We start from the raw sequence: 12,007 nt of genomic DNA, 5'->3' as shown, positions 1-12,007 counted from the left end.
CTGCACGAAGAAAATACAAAAGATTCTCTTTATGATTTTGGAATGAAGACAGTTCCTCCTTCTCTCCTTTCTGGCTCCTCTACTTCCCTCTCTTCTTCCTTCCATGCCTTTTTCCTTTGCCTCTTTCCTATATTCTTTCCTTCTCCCTTTCTTCCATCCTCCCTTCCACACTTCATCCTTTTCTCTTACTCTCCATTGCTTTCTTTCCTTCCTGATTCATTCACTATGTCCCAAAATGTACCTAAGTGTGGGATTATTTCTTCCATTTATAAGCTGTTATCGATCAGGTAAGAATAAGTGTACCTTTATGTGTCTGTGTATCTGCAGTTACAAATGACTTTCTTTTTTCACGTTTAATATTTTGATACATACATAAGATTGTAATATATAAGCAATAATGGGTCATAATTAAAGGAACACCTGTGAATTCATCAACCAATTTACAAATAAGAACATTATCATTATTACATCTACTTTCTGTTCACATTACCCTGCCTCCTTCTAGAGATAACTGTAATTTTTTTTAAGTTTTTTATTTATGTATTCTGAGAGAGAGAGAAAAAGAGACAGTGCAAGTAGAGAAGGAGCAGAGAGAGGGAGAGAGCATCCCAGCAGGCTCCATGCTACCAGTGCAGAGCCCAACACAGGGCTTGAACTCCGGAAACCACGAGATTATGACCTGAGCCAAAACCGAGAGTCAGATGCTTAACTGACTGAGACACCCAGGCACCCCTAGAGATAACCATAATTTATAAGTGTTTGTTATTCCCTTTTATTATGTAGTTTTATCACATATGTATAGATCAGTGAACGGTGGATTGGTTTCTGTTGTTTGAGTTTTGTAATAATAAATCATTCTAAAAAAACTAAGCCATAGAAAGGTTAAAGGTACATTCATTTTTTTGTACTATAATCAAAAGAGGGTTAGTATTCACAGTATATTCAAGAACTTCTACGGTTCAAAAAGAAAAAAACCAAACTACTTAGTAGGAAAAAAGGCTACAGATACAAACATAATTCACAGAAGAGGAGACACAAATAGTAAAAAATATGAAAACGTATTTTACCTTCCTGGTAAGATGAGATAAATGCACATGAAAACTAGGGTCTGGGGCGCCTGGGTGGCTCAGTCGGTTGGGCATCCGACTTTGGCTCAGGTCATGATCTCACAGTTCATGAGTTCGAGCCCCGCGTCGAGCTCTGCGCTGACAGCTCGGAGCCTGGAGCCTGCTTCGGATTCTGTGTCTCCCTCTCCCTCTGCCCCTTCCCCGCTCATGCTCTGTCTCTTTCTGTCTCTCAAAAATGAGTAAACGTTAAAAAAAAAATTAAAAAAAAAGAAAAGAAAACTAGGGTCTGTTCTTTCACACCCATCAGATTGTTAAAAATTTAAAGAGTATTGGTAAATATGTGACATAAACAGGAAGAGAATTGATACACTGTTGATAAAAGAGCAATAGTATACTGGTTACTGCAACCATTTTAGAGAATAATTTGGCAAAAACAAAGTTGAAAATGCAATTCTACTCCTAATTAAGTATGTCAGAGAGACCTTACATGTGTGTATGAGAAGACCTGTAGGAAGATGTTTCTTATAATATTTTGTAATGGTGAAATTTGGTAACAGTCCCTAAATGCCCATAATGAGGCACTTTCAAGTTATGATGTGGTTCTGTAATGGGCTATTATATACAGCAGTGAGGCCAGAGTAAGTGTCAACGAGATTGGCTCTCATACGTTTACAAGAGAGTGAAAACACTTCTTTTCTTAAAAAATACATGGAGTAGGATTCAATTTATGTAAAGTTTCAAAGCGTATATGCTGATATCATGTTAAAATATTATTTGGGGATACAGAGATTTATAGTAAAACTTTAAAGAAATGCAAAAGCTATATGCTTGAAACTTAAGAAATACACTTTTATTTTTTTATTTTTATTTTTATTTCCAATATATGAAATTTATTGTCAAATTGGTTTCCATGCAACACCCAGTGCTCATCCCAAAAGGTGCCCTCCTCAATACCCATCACCCACCCTCCCCTCCCTCCCACCCCCCATCAACCCTCAGTTTGTTCTCAGTTTTAAAGAGTCTCTTATGCTTTGGTTCTCTCCCACTCTAACCTCTTTTTTTTTTTTTTTTTTTTTTTAAGAAATACACTTTTAAATAAATAACAAATGGTCAAAGAAGAATCGTAATGGAAACTAGTAAACATTTTGAATTGAGAGTTTATGAGAATACTACATACATTGAAATTTGTAGGCTGCAACCAAAGAGTACCTAGGGGAAATTGATAGCCTTCAATGTGTACGTTAGAAGGGAAAAACCCCAAATTAGTTAGCTAGGCATACATCTCAAGAAGTCACCTCAAAGAAAGCAAATATTAAGAACTACTATTAAATATTTGATGAAATAGAAAATAAACATACCTTAGAGCCCATCTGATGAGATTATCGGGAAAGAAAAAACAAAGGGGAAAACACAAGTAACCAACATCTAGAATAGAAGAGAGGATATGCCAGTCCGTATTTCTGATTCTCTCTCGCTGGCACTAGGGCTTTTAAACCCTCAGAGGGTCCACTAACATAGTATTCAGGCCTCCTACATCCGTAGAAGAAGGGCTCACTGGGCTTCTAGTTGTGGGTAGAAGGATTGGAGAAGAGGGTCCAGAGAAAGAGGGAGAGAGAGAATCCCAAGCAGGCTTGGTGCTATTGGTGTGGAGCTCTATGTGGGGCTCAATCCCATGAGCTGTGAGATCATGACCTGAGCCAAAATCAAGAGTCAGATGCTTAACAGACTGAGCACCCAGGTGCCCCTCTTTTTAACTTTTCTTAAAGTATTTTTCTAAATTTTATTTATTATTTTTAAAAATTTACATCCAAATTAGCAGATAGTGTAACAATGATTTCAGGAGTAGATTCCTTAGTGTCCATTGCCCATTTAGCCCATCCCCCCTCCCCCCACCCCCCCCCACTACCCCTCCAGCAACCCTCAGTTTGTTCTCCATATTTATGAGTCTCTTCTGTTTTGTCCCCTTCCCTGTTTTTATATTATTTTTGTTTCCCTTCCCTTATGTTCATCTGTTTTGTCTCTTAAAGTCCTCATATGAGTGAAGTCGTATGATTTTTGTCTTCGACTGACTAATTTCACTTAGCATAATACCCTCCAGTTCCATCCACGTAGTTGCAAATGGCAATATTCCATTCTTTTTGACTGCTGAGTAATACTCCATTGTATATATATGCCACATCTTCTTTATCCATTCATCCATCGATGGACATTTGGGCTCTTTCCATACTTTGGCTATTGTTGATAGTGCTGCTATAAACATGGGGGTGCCTGTGCCCCTTTGAAACAGCACACCTATATCCTGTGGATCAATGCCTAGTAGTGCAATTGCTGGGTCGTAGGGTAGTTCTATTTTTAGTTTTTTGAGGAACCTCCATACTGTTTTCCAGAGTGGCTGCACCAGCTTGAATTCCCAAGTTTTCTTAAAAGTATTAACTGATGGAGTTTGTCAAGAGAAATAAAACATACATATACATATACATATACATATACATATACATATACATATACATATACATGTGTGTGTATATGTAAGTACATGTTGGCAGATGAAGGCATAATTATATGCAGTTGACCTAAGTAGACACTTAGAAACCCCAAGAAAATTGAAAAACTATCAGAAACAATCTGAAAACTAAGTAAGATGGCTGCCATATTGAACAATACATTTTATGTGACAGTAACTATGTAGAAAATACTGTAGGAGTTCTGAGTGAAAATAACATTGTATGAACACATTTAATTTTGCTCCCTGCTTACCTCCATGAAAACTATGGCAAAGGGTTTTTTTTTTTTAAAGCATAAACCCATGGAGAAAAGAGGAACAATAGGGAATAAAGCACCAATAAAGCCATGGAAGCAGTAATCCAGGTAGACAAATGATAACCTACCAAAGAGGACCATATCCTAAGTCAATGGGGAGAGCTGAGAATTTTCCCAAGTTATACCACAGAATAATCAAATGGCACAGAAGCAGGAAGTCCATAGCAGTCCACTTTGGATCCATACCTGCTTACAGCCCTACCAGATGACCCAGAGTGTTGTGAGCCCAGTGTCTTCCAGACCTTGCTCATGCCCTCACCCTCGGATTTCACCAGAAGAGGCTCTTGGAAGCTGTGACACAGAGACAGGTTTATTTTTTCCTGGGAACCTTCTTTTAATAGTAACAGCATTGCTCTTATGCTCATGCAGCTAGTTTTATTCTTGCTACTGAGTTTTCAAAAGCCAAACTAGCTACTGTTTGGGGTATACACATGGGTGGTAAAACTATAAAGAAAAGGGGATAATAACCCTAAAGTCAAGATAATGACTGCCTGGGAGTGGGACACACTAGCTTCAGATGTATTTGGTTTATTGATAAAGTTCTCTTTCTTAATCTGGTTACATTTTATATATATTTTTTAATTGTAATGAAAAGATCCCCATAACAACAAAACTCTCAGGGTGCCTGGGTGGCTCAGGCAGTTAAGCATCTGACTTCGGCTCAGGTCATGATCTCGCGGCTTGTGGGTTCAAGCCCCGTGTCGGGCTCTGTGCTGACAGCCCAGAGCCTGGAGCCTGCTTTGGATTCTGTGTCTCCCTCTCTCTCTGCCGCTCCCCTGCTCATGCTTGTGTCTCTGTCTCAAAAAAATAAATAAACATAAGAGAAAATTAAAAAAAAAACAAACTCAAACAACTGGAATGAATTTAACAAGAAATATTTAGGATCATGTAAAGGAATCATTAAAACTTTATTAAAGATAGGAAGGAGGGGAGCCTGGGTGGCTCAGTCGGTTAAGCGTCCGACTTCAGCTCAGGTCATGATCTCACAGTCCGTGAGTTCGAGCCCCGCATCGGGCTCTGTGCTGACCGCTCGGAGCCTGGAGCCTGCTTCGGATTCTGTGTCTCCCTCTCTCTCTTCCCCTCCCCTGCTCATGCTCTGTCTCTCTCTGTCTCAAAAATAAATAAAAAACATTAAAAAAAAAAAAAAGATAGAAAGGATACTCAGTAAATGAAAAATAAAGATATATCCTATGTTTAGATGTGTATATTACATTTTCTGAAACCATGTATTATGTTAATTATATTAATCTTCTAAAATTAATATTCATTTGCATTTTGAATAAGATTTTCCCTCCTCGAGGGGCACACAGGCTTGATCAAAATGATACTAATATATCATCTAGGAAAATTAATTGCAAGAAAAGGGAAGTAGGTATGAGGAAGAAAGGAATAGATATTGGAACACTTGTTTTCAATGTTCATTATTTTGAGAGAGAGAAGGGGAGCACATGTTGGGGAGGGGCAGAGAGGCGGGGGGAGGGAGAGAGAAAGAATTCCGAGCAGGCTCCATGCGCTGTGTGAAGCTCAACTCAGAGCTTGATCTCAGGACCTGAGCCAAAATCAAGAGTCGGACGCTTAACCAGATTGAGCCACTCAGGTGCCCCAATACTCGAACATTTTCGAAGCTACAATAAAAATAAGATTTTAGGGTAGTAGAGTAGAACAAAGAAATCTAGAAATAGACCTAAACACATGTGAGCATCTAGCAATGATAGCACTGCATGTCAGAGAAGGAAGCAGGACCTAGAAAATTTCAGCCTAGCTCCCTGCCTTGGCAAAAACATTCAGATAAACGGAGATTTTTTTAAAAAACAATAACCAAAAAGCTTCAGTAAGAAACCATGGATTAATTTATGTTTTTGTTGTGATACTTTCTTTTTAAACAGATATAAAACCCAGATGCCATAGAGGAAAAAAAGTGGATATATGTATTTAAAATTCTGAGTGGAAAAATAATATTATAATCAAACTCAAAAGATGACAAACTGAGGAAAAATATTTGCACCACAAATGGAAAGTTACCTTAAGTGACAAAGATCTTTTATAAGTGAGAAGGACTAATAGTCCAGTACAGACAAGACAAAGGATTTGAACAGGCATTTTGCAGAAAAATAAATACGAAAGGCCAGTAGACATTAACAAAATGTTTACTCTCTTGCAATTAAAGAAATGTAAATCAAAACAGTGGGATATCATTTCTCATCTCTCACTTGGGCTGATCATCTAGAAGTTTGTTACTAACTTGAGTGAAGGTATGGGAAAACACGGTGGCTTTGTCATTGATGGCAGCGTGAAATGTGCAATTCTGAAGAACAATGTAGCTTCACTTGTCAGCATTTTAAGTTCAAGGACCTTTGGAGTTAGCTACCCCACCGCTGGGGAACACCGTGAGCACTCTCCAAGTTTACCAGGAGAGACATAAAACATTGTTCATTATGGCTTTGTTTGTAGTAGCAAAGCAGGCACGACACGACCCTGGGCACCACGTGGAGATTAGGAGTGGGATGGAAGCTTGGTCCGTACTCTCGGTCAGGCTCTCAGTTGAACCATGGAGGTACAGAAGAGACGCCTGCCACCCCGTGTGCCTCCCCGTATGTATGGACTGGCAGCTAGAGGCTACGCGCTGCCAGCCCGATGGGGCTTCTTCCTTTCTGGGGCCTCCGGGCTGCCAGCGGTAGCCCAGGTTTCTGCCCAACCAAATGGACTTGAGTTCCTTCAGAGCTCACCGTTTTTGCTGCCGAAACCTAAAGATTGGCTTGGTGGCAGTGAGAGCAATAGAATTTACTCAGGAGTAGCTAACATCACAGATTAGCTATAATACTACCTCAGTGGCCTGGCGTCCTCAGCAAAATGGAGCCTTTATATTTGGTGATGAAAATGGACCTGTTTCCCAAAAGCACATGTGAACACAAAAGCACAGGCTGAGCACCCAGCCCAGCTGTGAGCTCTCAGAGTGTCACTGCTCCCGTATCCTCCCCCCACAGTACTCTGTTCCTGGCCACTGTCAGCGAAGATAGTTCAGTTGCCATGTCAGACCTCAACTTGCAGGGAGTTTGAACGCTTAGCCCACAAAAACTCTGTTGAGAAACGCTACCTGAGCCTGGGTCAGTCACTCCTTTGGCAGGCTGAGGCTGCCAGGTTATCCACCGTGCTGCGCCTACAGAGCTTGCCCCGCTCCCTGGTTCCACGAGTAGTGGCACATGGGCGGTATTGGAGTAAGTTAGTCTCCGGGGAGAACCTCCTCCCTTTCCTCTCCTTCCGTCAACTGGGAGAGAATGAAGAATGCTGTTCTAGGGTTGTGCGGCTGACAGGCATGAGCTCTCGGTATGCAGTAGCCTAGATTCTAGGGTCCTATGTTCACAGGGGCACAAAGCTTTCTTGAAAGTGGAGCTCAGTAGGGAGTTTTGGTGGGGGGATGGAGATCAAAAGGATTAAATTCCCCTCTCATATCTTATTAGCAGCTTGTCCCCCAGGTTGACAAAAGATCTCTATTTTTTCCACAAAGTTATGCATGCAAGATTGGCTACATCTGGGTAGGGTGTAATAAAGCAGGTTTTCTACCACTAGAGGTCTCAGAGACAGGGTCCTCTCTTCATAGGTTTTGGTCAGTGTCCTTGTTTATGGGGAATATTCCCATTCACAAAAATGCAGTCTAGTTTTATTTATTTTGAGGGAGAGAGAGAGAGAGAGACACCACGTGAGTGGGGGAGAGGCAGATAGAGCATCCCCAAGCAGGCTCCATGCTACGAGCACAGACCCCAGTGCAGGGCTCGAACCCACGAAACCACAAGATCATGACCTGAGCCAAAACTGTGAGTCAGACGTTCAACCGACTGAGCCACCCAGGCATCCCTCCAGTCTAATCATCTTAATGTAGAGCCTCACCACAGGCCTGCCTGTCTCCTTATTACTGGGTGCAATGATATTTCCTGGGTGGTACACGTTTCCCACCCTGGAAAAAGAGTGTGGCCTATGCCCCATTCAGTGACTGGTGGCCTCATCAATGTGGTCCTTCCTCCCTCTTACCCAAAAGCAGGAACCTTGTCAGCCCTTTTCTCTGTGGATGTAGAAAGCCTGAATTCTACGTTAGTGTAAAGGCTTTAAACCCCCCAGTGCTAGATAGAATTAGAAATACTAGTTGGTAGGTTTTTGGATTTTTTGGTCTTTTTTGAGGGAAGGAAATAATGTATTCTTTAATAGGGAACTGGTTTAATTATAGTATGTCCACGCAGTGGTGTATATTATGTAATTCTTTAAGAATATCCGTATCTTCTGGTATATGGAAAGATCTTCTAATGCAATTATTCATTGATTAAAAACTATGTAGTTGTGATTGTAATATATCCCTTTTGTGTAAATACATTGGTATATATATGTATTAGTAGTTTCAGGAATAAGCCATAAGTGAGTGTATTTCTTATTGGAGGGCATATGGGAAGGATGGCATGGTTTTGCCTTTTTCTGCTGTTTCATTTTTCCTGTTACGGAGTTGTTACTGATTTTTGTGAACTGGGGTTATCTGGGTTGTGGGATTATAGCTAACCATTCTTTGATTCTAACTTCCTGACTTGCAGTACTGTATTTTTATCTTTTTAATGTATGTTTCAAAGTTAAATGCAGTTCTTTCTATTCATATATTCTTAGGTTACACAGAATGACATCAATTGAAAGAGAAGAAAAGGAGAAAGTCAAGAAAAAAGAGAAAAAACAAGAAGAGGAAGAAACGATGCAACAAGCCACGTGGGTAAAATATACATTTCCAGTTAAACATCAGGTAATTTTTATTATAGTCTTTTAAAATAGTGTTAGCCATTTCTGAGGCTTGTATTCTGCAACTTTAGGTACTTAAATTTTGTTTTGCTTTTGGCGCAGTCTTTTATTTAATATAGTTGGAATGAAGTAAGTCTTTCTGGCGATTTCTATAAGCAGAGGTTTGTCTCGGTAGAGTGTAGGTGGGCTATTAGACTAATTGGTTGAAATTGTTCTAAAACTGTAAAACTTGTGTTACATTTTTCATATTAGAAAGGGGTCTCGTCAGCCCTGGCACAACGCAGGTTTGAATTGCATGGGTTCACTTACAAACAGGTTGTCTCGATAAATACAGTATAGTACCTGTAAGTGTATTTTTTGTTCCTTGTGATTTTCTTAATAACATTTTCTTCTCTCTAGCTTACTCTGTTGTAAAGAATGTAGTATATAGTACACGTAACATACAAAACATGTGTTAACTGACTGTGTTATCGGTAAGGCTTAGGTCAACGGTAGGTTATTGGTAGTTAGTTTTGAGGGAGTTGCAAGTTATACGTGGATTTTTGACTGCGTGGGGGGTCAGCAAACCCCCATGTTGTTCAGGGTTCAGCTGTCTTCAGTTTTTTCATGAATGTGTGATTCCTGTTGAAAATAAAATTGATTGGTAAACTTATTTGCCTGACTGTGGATCTTGTTTGGTAAAAATGTATAAAACCACATATGTTTTATAAGCATCCTCATTCTTGTTTAATCAGAGTGTTTTCATTCACACCAGGTTTGGAAACAAAAAGGAGAGGAATACAGAGTTACGGGATATGGTGGTTGGAGCTGGATTAGTAAAACTCATGTTTATAGGTTTGTTCCTAAATTGCCAGGCAATACTAATGTGAATTACAGAAAGTCATTAGAAGGAAGTAAGTAATTGAAGTTATTTTTCCTGTATTAATGTTTCTGATTTGTACTGTTTCTTACAAAATGAGGTTTACTGACCATATTTTAGATGAAAGTTTTCTCTGAAATTTTTAACAGAACATGGCAAAACTACCAGTGTAGTTGGTATAAATTCTAAAATATTTTAAACCTTTATAAAATATTTAAACCTTTATTCTCAGGATTGTGATACTTAGGGTTTCAGTTAAAGAAAGAGGCTAGAATAGGACTTGTTAAAAAAAAAAAAAAAAGGAAAAAGGTCTCAGCCACCTAGTTGTTTTTCTGAAATCTTAAATTCAGTATTACTTGACTTCCTAAGGAGCTACATATCTGGTAACCTCAGCATTGTGGAACATAACAAAACCAAATAGCAAGTGGTGGAGAATTCAGTAACACTTCCACATAAACGAGGTATTAACTCAATTTGTGCTACTCGCTAACAATTTTATTAGTATTTAGAATCACAGAACTCTAGAGGGGAACTACCCTACTAAGAGACTATATGTATCTATATCTATAGACTATAGATATCTATGTTTATAGATATCTATAGACTATAGATATCTATGTTTATAGATATATATAGATTATATATCTATGTTTATAGATATATATAGATATATAATTTTTTTAATGTTTTATGTATTTTTGAGAGAGAGATCACGAGTGGAGGAAGGGCAGAGAGAGACGGGGGGACAGAGGATCCAAAGCAGGCTCCGCACTGACAGCAGAGAGCCCAATGCAGGGCTCAAACTCATAAACCATGAGATCATGACCTGAAGTCAGACGCTCAACCGAAGGAGCCACCCAGGTGCCCCAAGAGACCATATGTTTTGAAACTCACAGCACACGAGCAGATTATTTCACGGAGGTACTAAGTGACGTACAGTTCACACAGGGATAGAATCCTGGCTGGAATCCGTGTCTCCTGGCTTCCATTGTCCTTTTTGCACACTACATTGCAAGATCTCCTTTGTAATCTGAGCAATTTTCAAAAGTAGTTCTGCTTGCTGTGCAGTGTAATTTGCTAGTCTTTGGTGCAATGTGTTCTTTCCTAAAAAGCCTAGGTGATAGTAGGTACTTGGCAAATATTAAATTCTATTATGATCTGATCATATCCAAGCAAAATGTACATTTTGATAAATTCTGAAAGATGGTTACAATTTTTTTATTGCCATTTTGTTGCTCCAGCCGCCCATGTAGCACTTAGAATTATAGAGAGCTCTGTGTTTACTTATGTCTGACCTGGTTTGTCTGTGTAGTGAAATCCAGATTATCCATAAGCAAAATATTTAGGCTTTTGCAGATTTGTCTTGAATCCAGTTTCCTTAGCATATGGTTTCTATTGTGCAAATGGCGGGCCTTTATCCATTCAGGTACCAGGTTGGTCTTCTAGCATCTTCGGAGCCTTTCCTCTCAGGTGGTAGCACATTGTTGGTTTAGCTTAACTACAGAATGGGAATTACGGCGAAGGCATTAGTAACCACCAATTTATAATCTCAGAACTATTAGTCCCTATCATAATGGCTAATCTAGTCTGATCATATGATAGAGGCACAGATGTGTTAGAAAGAACAGAGAGAAACACAGTTCAGGGAACACTTGACAGCATCAGAAGACTATAGAGTGTTTGACTTGCTTGACTGCTGTGTCCCTTATCTCTAACCTCCATTCTAACTCAGACTGTATACCTTTGATTTGCACATTAATTTATAAGTGTCAACACAGGTATTAATGTGCAAGGGTTAATAACGGATATGAATTAATCGTTTTTTTTAATTTATTTTTATATTTGTTTATTTTTGAGAGAGCACGTGTGTGCAGGTGGGGGAGGGGCAGAGAGAGACTCCCAGGCAGGCTCCACGCTGTCAGCATGGGGCTCCATCACACAACCGGGAGATCACGACCTGAGTCAATACCAAGAGTCAGACACTTAACGGACTGAGCCACCTGGGCTTCCTTTGTTAATAGTCTATCAAGGAGACCTTTCATGGAGAGGAAATCCCAAACGTTTTATAAATCGTCCATTTAAGTGTCCAGGATCTTAAAGCTTATAAATGGGGTACTACTGACATATAAAGCTCTTTGTGAGCAACTTGAAATCATTGAAAAAGTATTGCCCAGTTATTCTGAAATAACTACAGAAGCATTGAAGAAAGAGAGTATCAGTTTAGTTTTTTGTCCTTTCGTTACCTGTGGGGTCTAGACACATCCTGTCACCGTTTTCTATGGTTCTTTTCTTCTCTCACCAGTATCCTGCTGTCTTGACAGATACTGGCTTTGTTTTTTGCACTCTTTCCCCTTTCAGGCAGATCTTTTTGGAAGGAGTCATTTTTATTTAAATAAAAAATAGGTTCACCGTGCTAAGTCTTTGGGATATTCGGGTTCAAGTGAAAAGAAAAGGTAGAAATGCCTCTAAGGCCTAAGAAAATTCATCTAGA

The 12,007-nt window shown here is 39.4% G+C and overlaps 1 protein-coding gene across 9 annotated transcripts in view; it reads left to right on the top strand.

Moving 5' to 3' along the window:
- The window catches only part of BPTF (bromodomain PHD finger transcription factor), a 150,489-nt gene that overhangs the window by 82,336 nt on the left and 56,146 nt on the right, over positions 1-12,007 (top strand). For all 9 annotated transcript variants that reach the window (XM_030296332.1, XM_030296331.1, XM_030296330.1 and 6 more), the window contains 2 exons: positions 8,532-8,661; positions 9,412-9,550. In XM_030296332.1, the coding sequence (XP_030152192.1) occupies positions 8,532-8,661; positions 9,412-9,550 (269 nt within the window). The remainder of the gene's footprint in view (positions 1-8,531; positions 8,662-9,411; positions 9,551-12,007) is intronic.

The sequence above is a fragment of the Lynx canadensis genome, chromosome E1 (genome assembly GCF_007474595.2).
Source record: "Lynx canadensis isolate LIC74 chromosome E1, mLynCan4.pri.v2, whole genome shotgun sequence".
Lineage (NCBI taxonomy): Eukaryota > Metazoa > Chordata > Mammalia > Carnivora > Felidae > Lynx > Lynx canadensis.
This window is presented reverse-complemented; position numbering and strand designations above follow the sequence as displayed.